This window comes from Momordica charantia (genome assembly GCF_013281855.1).
Source record: "Momordica charantia cultivar OHB3-1 chromosome 1 unlocalized genomic scaffold, Mcharantia_2.0 BLBB01000001.1, whole genome shotgun sequence".
In the NCBI taxonomy this organism is placed as follows: Eukaryota; Viridiplantae; Streptophyta; class Magnoliopsida; order Cucurbitales; family Cucurbitaceae; genus Momordica; species Momordica charantia.
Window position 1 is genome coordinate 11494356 of NW_028275157.1, and position 21154 is coordinate 11515509.

A 21154-nucleotide genomic window follows, 5' to 3' on the forward strand; every position below is an offset into this window, starting at 1 on the left:
TTTCCTTTTTTTTGACACCATGCCACATGTCAATATTTTGTTGGACCACTTAGTTGATTCAGCTGCCACGTCATCCATTTCGGGTAATTTTTCTTCCAATTTCTTTCGATCATAATTTCTTCGTTTGAGCTCCGATTTGGGTAATTCAAAATTCGTTGGAATCATCGTATCGAGCCCTACGCTGTGGACACTTTAAAACACTAAAATTATCAATAAACAAAATATGTATTATCAGTAAATCATATAATATTATTGAAGCTCATAATAAATTTATGTTTTATAACAATAATTCTTACACACCAAAAACAATTATTACTAAGTGTGTTTGTTATCATCAAAACATTAATTAATTAAATTAATTAACCGACATTAAGGGCCAAAAAGCCAACCGGTCTCACTGTCTTAAAGGCCACACATTGGCAGCTCACTCCGATTAATTCGTGACCAACCTGTGGAACTAGACAGAATATTGCATAAACATAACAAATGGATAATATAATTTTGAATACACATTTTAATGTGTAGGATTTGTTGGAGCCACGTAAGTTGTTTGAGGCTAATATTAAATAAAAGAAATATTAGGTATCAAAATAAGGGTAAAAGTGAAAATAATTGCTTTTTAGAGTTGAATAGCTATAATAGACATTTCGAGGGTGTTAGAGTTAAAATTGTAATTTTTTAAAAGTTCAAATACCAAATAGACCTTTTTAAAGTTTAGATACAAAATAGAAAATTATAAAGAGGTTAGAGAAAATATATGAAATTTAAACCAAATTTTAGGTTAAATTACAAGTTTAATTGAACTGTCAAGATTGTTTAATAGGTTTCAAAATATTAGATTTTGTGTCTAATAAATTAATAATTTTTAAAAAATGTCTAACAAATCTCTAAACTTTTAGTTTTATGTCCCAGGATACCTTTTTTTGTCCTTTAAATTCAACAACTATATGAATCGAATCATCAACCTTTCGAGAAGAGTAATAGGTATTGCTATCCCCTAAACTTGAATTTGACCGGCTAAATGAGATCTTAAACTCTAAAAGATGTGTGATAGAGGTAAAATGTCATATTTAACTACTATTTTAGTTTTCGAACTCTCGATTTTAGTTCATTTTAGTCATTGTACTTCTAAAATGTCTATTTTGATTCATTTTGGTAATTGTACTTCCAAAACATCTATTTTTACCTATTCCATTTTAAAACTTTCGTTTGGATCGCAACTGTTTATTTTGAAAGTATAAAACTAAAATGAATAAAATCGAAAAACATAGAAACCAAAATATTATTTTACTTATTTATATATATATATATACACACACACACACAAGAAGAGAGGGAGGGATACAACATGGTAGAGGTAGAAATTTGAACGCAGTTTGGAGAACAAAAATTCATAATATTATCGAAATTTGATACATGGAATTCATAAAATGTGAGATTTGACGTTTGGGTTGAAACCCTCCACGAGTTTAGCAAAGGACAGCAATGGAGGTTCTTCTCTGCAATCCAAAATTCTTAATCTTCAAACCCTAACCAGAAGAATCTCCCCTAATAAGCTTGAGGCATGGCATTCTTCCTCAAGCCTTCACTCCTCCGCTCTTCCCATGTCAATTACTTCCGACCATCTCGCCTTTCCTCTCTCTTCCACTCCCTCCGCCAGGTCTCTCTCTTTCTCCAAGTTTTTTTCTTAGAATTGGAAATGTGAGCAGAAGTATGAAGAATTAGGGAAATGAATTAGATATCATTCTTGGGTAATGGGGCTTTTAACAAAATTTTCCTGTTTTGGGTTACAATTTTTTAAGTTTGTATAAATGGGTTCCCCTGTTTTGTTTTTTATTCTGTGACCCTTTTGCCTTTTTGTTCCAGAAGGGAAGGACAGATGTAATCGGCTGTTTGGGCATGAATGCTCATCATTTCTCCTCATTAGGTAAGAAGGCAACAACGGAAGCAATCTCTGGGTTTTTTTTTTTTTTTAATTAGTTGCATAAAGAGATATACGATTGAAGGTTTCTGTTTATCCTTACACACCGAAATTCGTATGTAGTTGATGTTTCAGAGTTCGAATGCGATAAACTTTATGATGATACTAGAACAACAAAGAAAGATGCTGCATTACGTCTGGCAATCTCTCAGCTTTCTGGGGATTTTGGAGAGGAATCTATGTTGTCTTTGCAGAAGTTTTTTGGCTCCAGGTATGCTCCTGTGATTTCTACAGGGTCATTAAAGCTTGACCTTGCTCTTGGGATTGGAGGATTACCTAAGGTGAGTGATTGATAGTTGAATTCTTCTTCAGCTCATGTGATTAATTCGTCCAGTTAAAGTTTATTCTTTTTGAGCGTGATAACTGTAATTTATACTTGTTGCTTCACTTCCCTTCCATTTTACAGTACCCTTATATTTGTGGTGCTGGTTTTAGGTCTTTTAACTGAAATTTACCTTCCCTGTAAGTCTCCATTGAGCGCTTTCTGATCTTCATGCCTTATTAGAAATATTTACTTACGTAGGATGTGAACCAAATGTTATTTCTGTATAATATTTCATTTCTTTACATTGTTATTTAAGGGTGGGATTGAGTGAATCATACGGTACTTATATATGAAAACGTTTGCTTCGAACAGACTGTAAATCACTTGACCTTTGTCATCTACATATAAGGATATCGAGAGGATTCCAGTTAAGTGGTTCTGTTAGTCAATTTGGTTTGTTTTGTTTTTTACTTTTTTGGTTTGGTAAGAAACAAAACAATTTCATTCATAGAATGGAATTGCAAGATGGACCTAGAGAGACACTCTCACTATAACTTATAAGCAACCGAGGCCAAAGAATTACAAGAAAAAATAATACCTTTCCTCTTGGCTGCTATATAAGAGATCGTATAGTTACACTTCGCATGAGGAAGTAAACTCCAACAGGAGGCAACAAAAGCTAAGAAGCCCAAATATCTTCATCTTCCCATTGTCTTCTAACATACTGAAAACTTCTCTTAAGTTCATTGCATTAAAGTAGTTCTTGTTCCCTTAAAGTCACCATGGCACTACCCAAATAATCTTTGCTATCCACTATTGGACAGTGAACTATTTCTTTCTCTTTCCAGTTTCGATAGAGAAAGTATATCCATAAAGTGGCAAGAAGAGAATAACTAAATTGAATAGAGTTATGGAGGCATTTGATAGATATTGAGACCCTTGTAACTCAATAAACACTAAAATGACCAATTCACATTGATGATGAATCCAAAGATAAAATGAGATAGGATTGTTTGTGATGTCTAGGTTCTTTTATAAATTGATTTGTCAGAAGAGAAGTTTTGTTTGGTAATTCCTTGTATTATTCTTGTCTGGGAACTATATATATTTTTTTATCATAAAATTCTCAATATGCTTCAGTTCTAAATAATATAATTATAAGAATTCATTAATTTCATATAAAAAAATAATAATTATATAAGAATTTCAGACTATAAAATTACACTGTTTGTAAATGTAGAAAATGTCTGTGTATTCAATATATACTTGTATGTTAGATTCTCTATGAGATTATAGAATATTGTTTGTGAGCATGCTACTTGCTATCTGCAGGGAAGAATAATCGAAATTTATGGGCGAGAAGCTTCTGGAAAGACAACATTGGCGCTCCACATCATTAAGGAAGCTCAGAAACTTGGAGGTGTCTGTTGGTTTTGCCTTTTTTCTGGATCAGAATGATTACTGCTTATTGAAAACTCTGGCAAGTTGTTTATTTTAAAAATATTTTATTAAGGATAAAGCCCATTTTATTTAATATCAACTTAGATTTTTATATCGTCCTTTTGATTGTGTTATCCCTTCATTTTTCTCTCATCAATCATTCCTGCCCCAGTATTATTATATTTTATTCAAGTCTAGCCTTTTTTTTTTTACTTTTATTATTATATTTTTTATGAATGAAATGTGAATAACATAATGAATTATAGAGGCAAGAAATTATTTCCCAAATTATGGTTTTTTTTTTTTTTTGATAAAGAAACGATTCATTGGAAGAAAAAGAAGCCAAAAACAGCCTAAGGACAGGGGACGAGAAGACCCCCTCCAAAAAAGAAACTAGAACAGCAAGGCTCTCCAATCTTGTAAGATCAGTAGTTACAAAAGAATTTAGTATTTCTATGGCACCACCAAGAGGCTGTGATATGTACATTATTACAAAAAGAATCAAAAGACTTAGACGTGTCATCAAAAGAGCGAAGATTCCTTTCCATAAATGTTCCAAACCAACGCTCTGAAAGCACACCTCCACAAAAAATAGACCTTTCCTTTAAGATGCCATCCATAAAAACATTCAAGCAGCCAATCTTCAATGCTTCTATGCAAGCAACCCGAGAGCCCAAAAATATCAAACAAAACCATCCAAGCTTTCTTAGTAAAAGGACAGTGAAGAAACAAGTGGTCTAGTGATTCTGCTTCTCTCAAACACAAACAGCAAACAGAAGGGGAAATCGACCAGCCTGGGCATTTCTTTTGGAGCCTCTCATAAGTGTTCAAAGCTCGGTAAGCTAACGATCATAAGAAAACCTTCACTTTCTTTGGGATGGCATCTTTCCAAATAAAATTAATTATAGGGGACTGAAGCGAATTGACATTAGTATCCACAAGATTCAAAAGTACTGATTTCGTAGAGAAAAGCCCATCCCCCTCAAGGGTCCACACAATCTTATCATCATCCTCTCCTTAAACAACAGAATCCAGCCTCTGCACCAGCCTCATCCATTGCTCAACTTCTCTATCAAACAAACCCCTCCTTATGCCAATATCCCACGTTTGGTTTCCTCCGTTCCAACACTCAAAAACAGACGCATTCTGCTTTAAAGATAGGGCGCTGATTGCTGGTAGGTTATTTTATCAATGAAAAGACTTGTTTCCTGTTAAAAGGAAAAAAAAAAATCTATATGAGTATCAACCGTTCAGTATATGTACGCCTGTATTTCTGGAATTTATTGATGATATCCACTTTTAAAACTTTCAAGCTATCTATTTTGATTTGCTTGGACACTTTTTATTGCTAAAATGCTGAAAGAAGGGGGAGGGGGATTAATGAGCTGGATTACAAATAATTTGGTGTGCAGTTAGAGGAAAAATAAGAAAGGTACACTATTACATTGCTTTCAAGGAGACATGAATGTGCGCTGAGGCTCAATGACTCACCGTTATCACTATGAAAAACACATGTGCTACGTGTGCACCACAAGGCCATTTCCTTCCAGCCGAAAGAAATCTAATGAAATTTATCAATAGCTTGTTGGTTTCTTTGGCTTCACTGTCATATTTGCTTATTGAGTTTCCTTGGGCAGGATACTGTGCGTATTTTGATGCGGAGAATGCAATGGACATGTCACTTGCTGAATCAATGGGCGTAAACGTAGATAATCTTCTTATTTCACCCCCAGATTCTGCTGAAAATTTGTTGTGTGCTGTTAATACTTTAGTCAAAAGTGGATCTGTCGATGTAATTGTGGTGGATAGTGTAAGTTGTGGATATTTAAATTTTTTATTAACTTATCCTCCTGCTGAAAAGAGATAAGAGCCATTAAAATATCTTTCTACTTCGTAAGAGTTTTTGTATTCTTTCATTTTATCTCAATGAAAGCTCGGTTTCTCATTATTAAAAAAAAAAAGAAAAGAAAAGAGAGAGTTATGACTTTTCCATGATACCTGAAAAAGTTTTGAAAGAGAATTGGGGAACGAAACAATCAACTTTATATTATTGAGTCTTCTGTATTATTCTGTCCCCTAATGCTTTCATTGATAGTGCCTATATAAATGGATTCCTCAGGTAGCTGCCCTCGTCCCACAGTGCGAACTAGATTCTCTGATCGGCAGCCCTCAGACAGATGTTCAATCACGAGTGATGACCCGGGCCCTAAGGAAAATATATCATTCAGTGAGCCAATCTCAAACTCTCATTGTTTTTATTAATCAGGTTGGGACTAAGTCACACGAGTGCTTCCTCATATTGTAAATTGAAGCCATCCATACACATGAAGAAATAGTGTTTCACTATGCAGCATTGTCGTCTATATTTAGGTTAGATCAAGTGCAGGATCTCGGGATGGTTTTGGACATATGGATGAGGTGACCTGCGGTGGGAATGCTTTGCAATTTTATGCTGCAGTAAGATTGAGGCTTGTAAGAATGGGATTACTGAAGAGTGAAGATAAGGTAAACTTCATTTCATTTCTAGTTGAATATGGTTTTACTGCTAGTTTACTATATAACTTTATTTTGCCTAAATATATGTCAGTTGTTTTTTCAATTTAGTCCCAGTTTAAAAAGCGTGTCTTTTAACATTTTTCAATCTTTCCATTCCAGTTGGTGAAGGTTAAAATTGGTATAGATGATAGATAGTGAGTTCAGCAGAATATTAGAAAAAAAGTCGAAAGTTCTGCCACCTTAGAAATTTGGTGGAGAAATTAGAATATTTTCTCGTTTAGATGGCTTAATTATTCTTCTAAAGTTATACTCCTCACTAAGTATAATGCAGGTAAGTTTGTCCTCTGCCAATTTTAACTAACATTCACCAACGGAAAGTGTGTAGTTCTACCTCAAAAGAAAAAACTAGTGTGTTATTGAACATGTTAAAACTAAACTGAGTAAATTGAAACTTTTAAACCATAGGGACTAAATTGAAAAAGTACTATAACATTAAGGACTAAAATAGCAGCTGTTTATTGACGATGCTCTAGTCTTTGATATTGAATGAATGCTCGTGCTTCCTTATTTTTTGAGTCCCGAGTACAGAATGTGTGTGCTACCTTGTTCTTTGAAAATCCAAGTAGGGGCAATTGCAATTGCCCCCTACTTCCTTCTTTGCTCTGCCCTGAATCTAAGTACGGTGGTTTTTAGGTCACGGGTCTCGCGATCGGAGTGCAAGTGGTGAAAAATAAATTAGCAGCTCCAATGAAAATGGCAGAAATGGGGATACATTTTGGGAGGGGCTTTTGCTGTGAATCTGAGGTCTTGGAAATGGGTTGTGAGCATGGAGTCATTCTTAAAGATGGTGGCATCTTCCATATAGAAGGGAGGATTTGCAGCAGCAAGCATGAAGCAGAGCAGTATCTGATGGAAAATGAAGCTGTTCTTAATAAGGTGGTTGAGATTTTAAGAAACCAGTTATTTGTTCAGGTGTAAAGTTCTTCAATATTCCAATATGTTCGTTTTGGTCGTTCTCGGTAACCTGGTTCAGAAAAAATCATTGGAAAAGTAGAACGTTTTTAGAGGCCTCTCTTTCAATCTATATCTGACTGACAGAGAGAAGAGATCAGATCAATCGTATAATCCATTCCTCGCTGTGATTAGCTGGGGGCTTGAAGAGGTCATTGTCGGGATGGCGGTTTCATTAACCTACAACTCTTGGCGTTTTCCTTTCGATAGCAGGCAAGTCGCTCCCGTTTTCAAGTCGAGCGAGAAAGCAAGAGGGCAAGAATTTGGGTTGAAAATTTCTTACCCGGATTCTTCCTCAGGCTATTCTGTGATGGGGAGATGAAATGGGAATTTAGGAGTTGGTTTTTTTATTTGTAGAGTCATCAATTTTATCTTTTAAACTTGATAACAATTTACATGTAGTTGTATTGTTAGAGTAGAGTAGGATTGGAAGGATGATATGACAAAAATTGCAAATTTGTTTACATAATTCTCTATTGTTCTTTCTAATAAATTGTGTGCAAAATAAAAATTAAAAAAAGAAAAAACTCTAATTTATCTAATTACACTGCGTCAAGTTTTCAATTTAATCTTTATGATAGGATGTTTGTTTGAATTTAGATTCTCTAATTTTAAAAGTTTTAATTTGATTCTAATTTAAGGTACAAATCACTCTTATTTGTATTGATACATTTTTTTTACATGACAATGAGCATCACGACGAATTGAGACGAAGCTCGAATCCAATTTGTGATGTACGGTATAACAAAGAAGTTAGAAATTTCAACCATCTCTTACAATATCTTATGGATCAAAAATTAATTCTTTTTCTATTTGAGTAATAAGATTTGGAACAACAAACTTCTTTCTCTAAATACGATTAGACCCGACATATATGATTTAGTCCCTGTCGTTAAAATATTTCGAGCTATCTGGCGGGTTGGTCCAACTTTGATGGGTTGGGTTTAACTTTAGAACGGTGTTTTAGGGGTTTAGAAAAGGAAAAAAGAAACGGCTCACCATGACTCATCTTTCATCCTTCAAATTGAAATGGTAGAAAAAGATTAAAAAAATAAAACAAAGAAAAACTCATCTCCCCAATTGAGAATTCCACCGATTACAGAAACTGATGATCAATTCGAACTGGAAAAAAACGAAGAAGGTCCCAAACTGCGCTGCTCCAAAAATCTCCTCGGATTTGGAATTTGAACAAAAAGTGATGAGTCGTGGTTTTCAATTTCAAGCAACTAACCATATGGATGGCTAAGTGATCAATAAGGGTCTTTGTAAATAGTAAAAGACTTAGAGGGAATGAGTTCAAACTATGGTGACCACCTACCTAGGATTTAATATCCTATTCTAACAAGAAAGATGAGAGATTAGTCATGGGCGAGAAGTGGAGTCACAAGCAGCGTATTCATTGATGAAATCCCTAAATTGTAACCAATTTTAATGTACAAAGGATTAAATTTAAAGTTTAGAGACCAAATCGTAACTTTAATAGACCAAATGTGTTTTTTAACCTTAATTTTATGTCTAATAGGTATCTGCATTAAAATATTTTAAAATTTATAGATCCATACACAAAATTGAGAGTTTATTGTTTATTGTAAACAATAGGCAAAATTCTTTTTTTTTTCTGATAAGTCTATAAACTTTAGAAAATATCAAAAGATAAGGAATCTTTTTTTTTAGACAAAAGATTAGATAATCTATTAGATACAAAATTTCAAAAACTTATTAGATGCACGGTTTAAATTTTAATAATATATTAGACACAATCTTAAAAATTTAGAGATTCAACTTGTTATTTAATATTTTTCATTAAAAATTAAACGTATATAACAATTTTGTAGTTTCAAACACATTGTCAAACTTTTTTTTTACCAATGATGTCAATTGTCAAAAAGCTTTCAAAGGAGAAAAAGAACATAAAATTTATAAAGTTGACCAACTAATTTTTAGCATAAGCTTGTTTACCCGATTTTAAAATTGATATCAAATTTAAAAATTAAATTACAAGTTTAGTTACTAAACTTCGTAATAACTCATTCCATTTTAATTCAACTTTTTCTTAATTGCACTGCACCATGGTAAAAGAACACGAGAAGGAAAATTAAAAAACTTTCAGGTCTCTATATAACATTAGAGATATCAACAAGATAAAAAAGGGCAAACATTTGATTTAACACTCAAATTTAAACAAAATTCTCAGCTAAACGAAACCCACATTTTCCTTCATTCTCTGATGTCAAAATAATACAATATGTTAGTCAGAAATAAATTCCAGAAGAAATTTTGAGTGTCTAGCTTTCTACAAAAAAAAAAGTTACACTAGCACTTTTTCCTGAATACATTTCAAAGTTCTCGAAAAATTGTCGAAACTTCCATCGCACAACACCATTTCAACTCAATCCCACAGAGTAAACCGCGATTGTACTTTCGGTAGAACGTCGTATAAAGTAATACAGTATCGAAAAATGACAGCATGATTCTGAAAAGCTTCAAAGTGAAGATTATGTTCTCGTGGTATCATTTTATTTATACCATCCAGCAAGCAAATACCTCAGCAGGAAACAGAAGCAGCAGAAAATGCCCTGCTTGTCAAGATGAACGTTAGAAATTTGAATAGTTCCCAGAGATCAGTAATCAAAATCTTTGAGCTAGTGCTCAAGTTCTTATTAACCAATACCATAGATCAAGGAAATAGTCATGATGCCATTATATTTGGCAAATTTAGCTAGAACAAGATTAAGGGAAATTTTCTAGAACCAAGGGGTTTTATGATTATAATAAAGAAAAACAATGCAAATCCAAGCATGGCAGAACCAGAAAATTTCATGAGGATAAAACTTTACGTTCCAAGTTCTAACTCTGTATATATATCTTTTGATTCTTAGAACCGAGAGGGGTTCGAAGAAAAACTTTAAAATCTTAATTTCATAAGGATTATTTTTTCTTTGCTCTGCCCCTGGCCCTGAATATACAAGGAGAAGAAATGAGGAAATCACCTGGAAAACAAGGAGATGGGTGCAGAGTGATTTCTCTGTTTTCCTCCCGAAAATTCGCAAGAAAAAGTTCACAAGTGTTCCATCATTTGTTCCAGTCAGTAGTCCAGTCTGAGAATCAAATCTGAGGGCAGGAAGATATAAGAATATTAAATTTACGCACATATGTTTTTTTTATTTTTTATTTATTTTTCTTTTTTGCGGGGAGTATCCTACTTTCACGCAATTCACAAGTTTTAACAAGCAATTGATATTTTCACAATTGAACTATTTGTAGTAGCAATTCTTATATATCGTATTAACAATCGAAGATGGTCGAAAGAAAATATCTCTATTGGGGGATAGGAAAATGAATACCTTGGCAGGCGATGCCGTGGACAAGCAACAAATCCAAATAACTGACAAGGAAATATCACAAATTTTAAATATTGAATCGTGTACAGAAAAATCTCACACACAGAGAGGATCAAACCTGGGGGAGTGACAGAAGGAAGTTTAGAACTTGAGGGAAAAAGAAGATCAGAAGAGTTTCACTGCAGCAGAAAATAAAGTAGACAGAATTCGTCAATCAAACAAGGATAAGAACAGTTACAAAAATCAGAACACAGCTTGTGAATTTTTATATCATATAAGTCATTATGTTTTTTTTCTTTTTTGAACAAAATACAAACTTCTCACTGAAATAAGGAAAAGGAACAATAATGTTCAAGGAAACAAACTCTCGAAAGAGTGAAAATAAAGAGCAATAAAAGGAAAGAGGAATTATAAGGGTCGAGGGAGATTTCAAGATCTCCCCATCCTCTCCACACTAAATCCTACCAAAAACCAGACAAAAGATGCACCTACCTCACTTCCAGCCCGCATCAACCGTATACTACTATTTACTATAATGCCCATCTACCTAACTTGGGCCCACCCCGCTAACAGAATTCCCTCACGTCACACTTATCTCTCATTTTTCCTCTCTTTCTAGAATATACTTTTTGAATTGGAGGTCTATCACATTGATAGTGCTCAAATCAAAGAAGTGTTGCCAATAGGGAACAGGATGTAAAATTGAGTAAATTTTAACATGAGAAACAGAAAAATGAGCCAGATTATATGATGTCGATTCTTGAACTCAAAAAAGGTAAACTGCAAGTGGAGCTACTTCACATCACTACACTAGTGCAATGAAATTTGTATGTACATCTTAGGTTGGGATGCTCCTGAAACAACTTCATGTTTTGTAGAAGAAATCGCATTCGATTGAAAATAATTTTCTGTTTCTATTGAGGAGACTTTTATCAAGGTGCAAATGATACAAACTAGACAATTAAAATAGATATTGCATTAAACACTTGAAGAAAATAAAGTAAAATAAGAACTCAGAGACGTCCCTCTCAACTAAACTCAAACTTAAACAACTAAAAACAATGGCTTATCTTCATCATCCCACTCACTCTATTTATAACCACCTTCTTACTAACAAACTCCTTAGTTAATAACTAATATACCTTTAGCATCCGCATAATATTTCTAACTTTTAACCTAATGGTCCTAACAGGTGGGGGAAAAGCTAGGGACACAGGACCAGCTATCTTTTGGTGGATTTTGATAGAAAGAGACAATAGACATTTTCAAAGAGATAATTGCAGATTTTCTATCTATTAAGTGTGTTAATTTGAGAGTACTCCATGATTCAAACATGTAACTTAGGTCTTCTTATATAGGAGAATGACCTACTACAAACAAGGAAAGTAATAAACACCATAAAGACTGAATATCAACAATAAAGACTAAATATTGACAACTAATATTGACACCTAATATTTACACAAATATTGATAAATCCAACACTCCCCCTCAAGCTGGTTTGAAGATGTCGTCCATAGCCAGTTTGCTGATTAAATTGTCGAATTGTTTTTTTGGAAGTCCCTTGGTTAAAACATCGGCAATTTGCTCTGTTGTCAGAAGATAAGGGATACATATTGTACCTGCATCAATCTTCTCTTTAATAAAATGTTTGTCAACCTCGATATGTTTGGTTCGGTCATGTAACACTGGGTTATGAGCTATAGATATGGCAGACTTATTGTCACAATAAATTCGTATAGGTGTCGGCTGAGGAATCTTCAATTCTTCAAGTATCCTTTTGATCCATATACCTTCACAAATTCCATGAGCCAATACTCTAAACTCTGCTTCAGCACTACTCCTGGCCACTACATTTTGTTTTTTGCTCCTCCATGTAACTAGGTTTCCTCCAACAAAGGAACAGTAACCAGAAGTAGACCTTCTGTCGATAGTACTTCCAGCCCAATCTGCATCAGTATAAACTTCTACTTGGAAGTGGTTATTCTTTTCGAATAAAATACCTTTTCCAGGAGTTCCCTTCAAATATCTCAAGATTCTATAGACAGCTTCAAAATGAGTTGGTCCAGGTGCATGCATGAATTGACTTACCATACTTACAGCAAATGCAATATCTGGTCGTGTATGTGACAGATAAATTAATCTTCCCACGAGTCTCTGGTATTGCTCTCTATCCTTTATTTCTTCTGCGTTTGCTGCTTGTAGTTTCAAGTTAGGTTCAATAGGAGTTTCTGCGATCCTGCAACCAAGCCATCCTGTTTCTCCAAGTAAGTCAAGAACATATTTTCTTTGATTAACGAATATACCTTTCTTTGATCTTGCGAATTTCGTTCCTAGAAAATATTTTAATGTTTCCAGGTCCTTGATTTGAAACTCACTTGCCAGATTTTTCTTGAGACCAGCTAGCCCTGCTTCATCATCACCAGTGAGAATAATATCATTTACATAGACAATCAGAATTGAGATTTTATTATTCTTAGAATGTTTATAAAATATAGTATGGTCAGCTTGACTCTGGAGAAATCCATAACTCGATATGACTTTTCCAAATCGTTCGAACCAAGCTCTAGGAGACTGTTTGAGGCCATAGAGAGATTTCTTTAATCTGAAGATTTTATTCCAACCGAGTTCTTTTTCAAAACCTGGTGGCAAATCCATAAGAACTTTTTCCTCAAGGTTGCCATTGAGAAAAGCATTTTTCACATCAAGCTGGTGGAGAGGCCAATTTGAATTAACTGCAAGAGACAAAAGAACTCTAATAGAGTTAATTTTTGCAACAGGAGCAAACGTTTCCTAATAATCTATCCCGTAGGTCTGTGTGAAGCCTTTAGCTACCAATCTAGCCTTGTATCTCTCGATGCTACCATCTGCATTACATTTTACGATAAACACCCATTTACATCCCACTGGTTTCTTATCCTTTGGCAATTCTACTATCTCCCAAGTACTGTTTTGCTTTAGAGCATTCATCTCCTCCATGACAGCTAGTTTCCAATTTGGATCTTCTAAAGCTTCATGTATATTCCTTGGAACAAACAAATTAGTTATCCTAGATGTGAAGGCCTTATGACTATTTGATAGTTTTTCATATGAAATGTAGTTCGAAATAGGATATTTGGTACAACTTCGAACACCTTTTCTAATGGCTATGGGAACATCAAGGTCAGAGACAACAGGTGAATTATTTTGAAAATTTGAAGAAGAGGGATTACCAGACAATGTTGAAGAGGGAGGATTATCAGACAGTTCAGTTTCATTTCTCAGAGTTTCAGATTGGCTTTGTGAAGGAATAACTATTTGATCTTGGTTCCTCTGATTGAATTTCCTTCTAGTATAAAACTTTAACTCAGAACTAGGATTCGCAAAATCGTTTTGTAGTATTTCTCCACCTGATTGGACAGTTTCTATGCTTGGCATCGAAGGACTAGTAAAATCCAAACAGGTAGGACTAGGAAGGGGAACAGAAATATTCCAAAAATTATCTTCCAAATTCATTTTCTCCCCCTAAAGAGAATTTTGGGTAAAATATGGTTGATTTTCTAAGAAAGACACATCCATACTCACAAAAAAAAATTTTGCCTGAGGATCAAAACATTTGTAACCTTTTTGACCTGAAGCATAGCCTAAGAAAACACATTTAATAGCGCAAGGGTCAAGTTTCGACTTGAAATGACTAGGTGTGTGAACGTAAGTAGTACACCCAAAAACTTTGAGAGGTAGATCAGAATATATGCGGGATGTTGGAAAAATATTTTTAAATGACTCAATGGGAGTTTTGAAATTTAAAACTTTAGTAGGCATCCTATTTATTAGGTAGGTCGCTGTGAGAATCGCTTCCCCCCATAAATATTTTGGAACATGCATAGAAAACATTATAGCACGTGCTACTTCAAGTAAATACCTATTTTTTCTTTCAGCAATCCCATTTTGTTGAGGAGTATCCCGACAAGTAGACTGATGAACCATACCTTTTTCTTTCAAAAAATTTCCCAAAAACTCATTAAAATACTCAGTTCCATTATCAGAATGTAAAATACAAATTTTTGTTTGAAATTGAGTTTCAATCATCTCATAAAAGTTTTTGAAAATATCTTTCACCTCAGATTTTTTTGACATTAAATAAACCCAAGACAGGCGAGTATGATCGTCAATGAAAGTAATAAACCATCTTCTTCCACTATGAGTACTGATTTTAGGACCCCAAACATCACTGTGAATTAAGTAAAATAGTTTGGAAGCTTTATAAGGTTTTGGAAAATATGTGGAGCAATGATTTTTTGCTAAAAAACAACTTTCACAATTAAAAGATGAACAATCAATTCCCTTAAATAACTTTGGAAACAGATATTTTAAATAGAAAAAACTGGGATGTCCTAGTCTACGATGCCAAAGCATAATTTGTTCCCTAACAGAAAGAGAACTAATACTACTAAGACCCTGAGTTATTTTATTACTAAAGGTACCTTCATCAAAGTAGTAGAGACCATCAATCATCCTACCGCGGCCAATTATCATCTTCGAGTTCTGATCCTGAAAAATACAATGGGATTCAAAGAAAGTAACACGACAGTTAGAATCTTTAGAAAGTTGGTTGACAGATAAAAGATTACATGCTAATTGTGGAACATGAAGGACGGACTCTAACGAAATTGTCTCAGTCAATTTAATGGTTCCTTTGCCTGCAACAGAAGAAAAACTACCATCTGCAATTCTAACTTTTTCATTGGAATATGAAGGAAGGTATGATTCAAAGAGATTAGAAGAACTTGTCATGTGATCAGAAGCTCCAGAATCTATAATCCATGGAGATGAGTTACTACACGAGAAAGCCTTAGAATAAATACTTGTTTGTGTCAAGGATACACATGAGTTATTAGAAGGTAAATTGGAGGATAGCAATTTTAGGATTTGATGAATTTGCTCTATACTTGAGTCACCACGACTATCACCAAACATTTCTCTACCATTGTCAGTTGAGATTTGGGCCATTTTAAATAAACAACTTGTCCTGAACAACTTTGCCTGAACAAAAACTGACAACAGAATCACACCACCAGATAGTAATTAACCAAATCAAATCAGGCCACAAATTGATATTAGAAAGGAGATAACCATAACCAGGAGAGTCGAACCAAGTCAGAATGAGTTATGGCAGATGAACCAACCCGAGCCGATTTGAACCAAAGCCCTGAACAATGCAATACTTAGAAAATCTCCGACGGACAGGATTGACGGTGATTACAGAGGCGGCGGTGAGATCTGCGAGCAGAAGAGGTCGACTGTGAGCAGAAGATGGCGACCAACAAGAGTGCTGGCGGATCGAAGACGGCGAGGATGTGCGCCAGGTAGAGATGGGCGATCGCGAATACCAGACGAAGGGATGCGGAGGTCGACTGATGAGGGGTCACGGCGCGGTGGATCTGTGCGGATGACGGAGACCGGCGAACGACAGGTTGCGTCGCGGATGGGAGTAGCGGCGGATCTGTGCGGATGTCACCGGTGCAGATCGATGGTGAGGACGACGGATCGACGGCAACAGCTGCGTTGCCGTGGGGAGTTCGTCGGAGGTAGACTTACCGGAAGGAGGAATGGATGCCGGCTAGGATTTTGATTGCAGCTAGGGTTTTGATTGACAGCTAGGGTTTTGATTGACGGCTAGGGTTTTAAAATTAGGGTTTGGTATTTTTTATGATGGCTAGGGTTTTGAGAGTTAGGGTTTACTTCCTAAGCTCTGATACCATGTTAATTTGAGAGAGTAAAAAATATACTCCATGATTCAAACATGTAACTTAGGTCTTCTTATATAGGAGAATGACCTACTACAAACAAGGAAAGTAATAAACACCATAAAGACTGAATATCAACAATAAAGACTAAATATTGACAACTAATATTGACAACTAATATTGACACCTAATATTTACACAAATATTGATAAATCCAACAAAGTGATTTACAGCAAACCACTTCCTCATGAACAAGTTTTTATGCTTCCTTTTTGGTCTTCTTATCAACTTGGATTGGGATCCTTTTATAGATCTAAAGTCCTTTTTGAGTGCTCAAGAGGAGATGCCTTATCTCGCCGTTTTTTGTGTATTCCATCAACTTGATGATGAAATTTGAGTATCTATTGTGAAAAATATATATACATACATATATATTGTGTGTGTGTCTATATATGTATTTATATATATTGAACATTTGTGCCAGAAGGTCAAATGCAAGAAATTGAAACTTAGAACAATTTACACACCTAAAATGGCCCAAAATTCCCACCACAGCCATAGTCATCCCAGCAAAATACGTATAGGTATCTCCAACAAAGACCGAAGAAGGGTACCTAAATTGAGCAAGCCAACGGTTGAGAAGAGTTACTTAAACATCAAAGAAAAACAGGTACAAATGTGAAATTTCATAAACCACGATAAATTACCAATTGTAAGCAAGCAAGCCTAAGGATGTGGCTAAAAGGGGTTGAACAAGATAGATAGAAAATGCATGGGCCTGCTTGTACTCGGGATCAGTCGATGCTCCAATTTGCATGACATTGTGAATCAATATCTGCAAATTACTAAGACATTTCAGGCTAAAGAAGAGAAAATTGGGTCCCATTACTACTGCTTGTTTGGTGCTTACCGCAAATGCAATGACAACTGTTTGCCCAACTTCCAAGCCATTTAAACCAGCATGAATGTTAATGGAGTTTGTACAGAACACTGCCAATAGTCCCATATAAAGTTTATATATCCATCCTGTGTATCATAGATTAATAGCAATTAGTACCTTTATCACCAAATTGGTGGAGTGCTTAAGCCAAATTAGGACCATAAGTCATTCAAAATGCAAACAATTGACATCACCATTGGAAGCTTTACACCAAAAAGAAATAATTGCTAATTAATTGACTAAGTCAGATAAGAGTCATTTATATAGAAATACTCATAATACTCATGCATTTCATCTCTAACATGAATATCTTGTCTGAAATCTTACCTAGATCTAAAACATCCATTCCAAGGTATGGAATCAGTGGTTTCGGGATTATAATTGTTGTGTGTCCAGCATAAGCCATCAACAAAGGAAGAGCGGCAAACGATGGCAATAGCAGTTTCCTGCTCTTTACAACAAATAAAAGAAGGCATGTCAGAATAATTTTAGAATTACAGGAAAGTGGCATGCTAGAGGATCATTCTTAGAAGTGGAAAGAACACTTGAATGAGTAAACTTAGTAGCAAATACTCACACTCTCCAGGGGACATCAAGAACATCATCTACAAATCCAAGCAATGTCATAAAGCAAATAGATGCCAAGGCTGCATTGTACTCAACAAGCCACTGCATTGGTACATTATTAACACTCAAGTCTTTGAAAAATTTACATATATCAAATTTGACACAACTTATGCAAGTACTTGCTTGATAAATTTGAGCATAAGACAAATTGGGCAACGAGGTCCACTTTTCCATATAGGAAGAGTCACAGTCACTATTTTAAAGGGAAACATGTTAGAAGATAAAAACTTAATTATTCAAATTAAATACCTTAAGAAAGAAGATAAACTAGAGGAACCATAATTAAGCAACCACGCTCATCCCACCCACTTTTTTTGGGCATAGAAATCAAGGATAATAACAAAACTCTTTAAGTTTTAGAAATTTGAGGAGCAGCAAAGAGAATCACTCTATCCAACACCTGTTTAGGGTCTTGTTTAAAGTTAAAATTAAGAAAGAGAAAATAAGTCCTTTTAACTTTTTAATGTCCCACTCTACTCATGGCCATGGATGAACTCTTCCTATTGAACTAGATTTCAGGACTTCCTTTTTGTCGTTATATTTGCTTTGATTATTATTTTATTATTTTATTATTCTTCCAATTATGGTGAAGGTGGGAGGTGTTGATCGAAGCAGCCTAAATTCATCCTGACGTTGCAGATGCTTGGTGCTCACATTTGAATCTGATGTGAAGTTAAAATACTGAAACAAAATTGCCAAGACCAAGAAGCAAATCCCCACGACAATTCCCAGCGACTCCGGCCTGCAAAACACATTGAAATATCACAAAGTGCATCAAACGACATGGTTTAAAACTACAAGATACATATGTATTATAACACAAGGTTAAAATCATGTCACGAGTGTCGAGTTAAAAACAAATTCTTCATGAAAGTAAATATTCAAAACCACAAAAGAAAATTAGCTTCTTTATTTTCATTATAAATAAAAATTCCATGATTCTAATATCAAAGAAGTGTGATCTGACACCATCCTTGATTTTTTTTAAAAATATTCTCCATTCTTTGAACTTCTTTAACAATTTTTTAAAGATAAAAAACCTGTCAAGCTTTGAACATAAACTTCTAACCTCTCTTGCCTTGCCTCTATCTTCCAAATGAGTATAACGGTCCAATCTACTCATTAAGCACCATTCCTCTATTTTATGAGCTTTGAGATTTCTTCTCAATCTAAGATTACATTCCACATCAAGGAGGATTCCAAAAAGTTATGGATCTAAAATCATGCTCCATAAGAGACCTAAATAGGTCAGAGGAAAGCAATGAAGAAACTTCACACGTCACTAAATGGCCAACTTAAGCTTGGCACTGTAGCAATTAACAGCAACCAAAGAACACTTGCTCCTTTTAATTCTAGGAGTAGGGACGGACTCAAAGATTTGAAAGTTAAGCAAAGGAATCTTCCCTTCTAACAAAAAAAAAAAAGAAAGAAAGAAAGAAAGATAGCCACATTGACCAAATGTGAGTAAGATGAATTTTATCTCCCAAAAACCCTCAACAAAGCCTCCATCCATCCCTTCAGAACCTACATCTACTAAGAATGTCCACCTACCCTATAAGAAGGAACAAAGACAAGTGATCATCATCTTGCTCGACACCTCTGCTAGGTTTTTCATTAACCAAACATAGAGAAATTCTTGAATCATAGAAATTCTCAACACGACAGTTTAAACTCAAATCCTTTTCAAGAAGGCTTTACCCAACAAATCCTGGTATCATGAACGAAAGCCTTCTCAAAATTAATCTTAAAGATAACGCCTTCTCTCTCTACACCTACCAAGTTCTATTAGCTAAAATCTTAGGAATGATTTTTTTTAAACCAGTCATCAAGCTAATGGCCCAAAGACCACTCACTCCGAGCATTTTACATTCTGGGAAGTAGATCTCATTAATGGTTGCATCAATTATGCCCCTATCACGAGACTTGCTAAGCACCTTGGGCAAATCCCCCTCAATAACATCTCACCAAGTAAGCCAAGTATTACAATCGTTCGTCTTTTACCCAACTTTCGCTTTTCTATCCAACTATCTTCCCCACAAAGAACTTAGAAAGGTAGACAACGGAAACCAATGTAACCTAAAGCACACCACCAATGATAACAACCTTCAATGAACCTATTTAAAGCTGTCATGAAGCTAGCAGTCTTGCTCTCATTTAAGATGGCTAAGGGATTACCTAAATACAAATATACATAAAAATGAGGATATTCCTACCGTAGTATTAACAAAAGGCATTCTAAGTACTAAATGCTTCCCGACCATTCAAGAGGGGAAGGCGATGGATGGTAGATTTAGAAAAATAATAGATAGATTATCTATAAATTGCTTATTTATTGATCTTAAGTTCAATTTGGTCTTCAAAACATGGAGTCACTTAGAAACTAATGCTTGCAGAAGACTACTTGCAAGTTGAAAAGTCGAACCCATAAACATTCCCGAAGCCTAACTTATACTAAAATTTTACACCCGGTTCAAATAATTGGATCAAGAACCGAAGCTAATCAATCTCCATAAAATATCAGGTAAAGAAAAAACAAATCACGTTCACAAAATGACAAAATCAGAAAGAGTTTTGGTTCCCAATTGAAATCACCTACACTTTGACAGCGCCTTGAGGGGTACCCCGTTTGTTGATATCATAACCAAACAGATTACGCCTTATAACGTATCTGGAAGCGACGGGAATCATCCTCAGAGTGACAAAAAACCCAGCAAGACTGAGTCCGGCATTGATGAGGATCGATCTTCTGAGTTCGAGGTCGATCTTGTAGCGGTAGAAGACGAGGTAAATGTACGGGACCGAGAAGAACACCATGAGCTTGAAGATGAAACCTGTTTTGGGTGGCGCAATGGGCGGATCATCAGTTGCTGAGGGTTTGCTGTGATGGGTGTTGTCAATTTCTTTGGGAGAAGGTTCTTTTGGAGATGGGTTTGCTGAAGGTCTCTTGCGACCAGCCATGGCGGACGCTGTGAGTCCCTGCGCTGCGCTTCCTCGGACTGGAAAATGGGAAATCGAGTTTTTTTTTTTTCTTCTGGGTTTGTTTTTAATTTTAATTAAAGAACAATTTGTGACGTGTCTATTGTTTTCGTGTCATTGGACCAATCAGATAGTGCCAGGTCATCAATCATGCCCACTCGGTGTCTGCCACGTGGCGTGGAAGCAATTTTTGTATGGTCAACTAATTCAAAATGGGATTGGTCATGTGTTTCATTTGTGTCGCTTTGGGTGGAAAATCTACTGATGATTTGATCTTCCTTTCCTAAGGAATGGGAAAAATTACCACGGGTACTCTATTTGTTCATGTTATGATTTTGTAAATCTCTGTTA

At 35.2% G+C, this 21154-nt stretch overlaps 2 protein-coding genes across 12 annotated transcripts; one reads left to right on the forward strand and one right to left on the reverse strand.

The window, feature by feature from the left end:
• Positions 1-1333: 1333 nt before the first annotated feature.
• RECA3 (RECA homolog 3) lies at positions 1334-7662 on the forward strand. Of its 7 annotated transcripts, none has more exons than XM_088124673.1 (8): positions 1334-1660; positions 1867-1927; positions 2045-2262; positions 3579-3666; positions 5324-5496; positions 5806-5913; positions 6057-6191; positions 6876-7662. In XM_088124673.1, exons 1-8 carry the CDS (start codon positions 1565-1567, stop codon positions 7158-7160), a joined length of 1164 nt encoding a protein of 387 aa, XP_087980799.1. In that variant the 5' UTR covers positions 1334-1564; the 3' UTR covers positions 7161-7662. The 7 variants fall into 7 exon arrangements, with proteins under 7 accessions (XP_087980799.1, XP_087980800.1, XP_087980797.1 ...); XM_088124674.1 differs by having other exon boundaries at positions 5324-5391; XM_088124671.1 differs by having other exon boundaries at positions 1335-1660; positions 2057-2262; positions 5806-5952.
• A 1726-nt stretch (positions 7663-9388) lies between these two features.
• On the reverse strand, positions 9389-20830 carry LOC111021311 (Glycosyl transferase family 4 protein). 5 transcript variants are annotated; one of them, XM_088121774.1, is made up of 12 exons: positions 20424-20609; positions 18482-18569; positions 17951-18020; positions 17778-17869; positions 17528-17646; positions 17171-17286; positions 16968-17095; positions 16788-16874; positions 10653-10713; positions 10538-10578; positions 10184-10304; positions 9389-9769 (listed from the first exon to the last, which is right to left on the reverse strand). In XM_088121774.1, the coding sequence occupies exons 1-12, from the start codon at positions 20464-20466 to the stop codon at positions 9710-9712; spliced, it is 1026 nt and encodes a 341-aa protein (XP_087977900.1). In that variant the 5' UTR covers positions 20467-20609; the 3' UTR covers positions 9389-9709. The 5 variants fall into 5 exon arrangements, 2 of the variants coding, with proteins under 2 accessions (XP_087977900.1, XP_022153904.1); XM_022298212.2 differs by lacking the exon at positions 17951-18020 and having other exon boundaries at positions 20424-20830; XR_015789772.1 differs by lacking the exons at positions 9389-9769; positions 17171-17286; positions 17528-17646; ... (2 more) ...; positions 18482-18569; positions 20424-20609 and adding exons at positions 12157-13269; positions 14998-15064 and having other exon boundaries at positions 10206-10304; positions 16968-17021.
• Between the last annotated feature and the right edge of the window lie 324 nt (positions 20831-21154).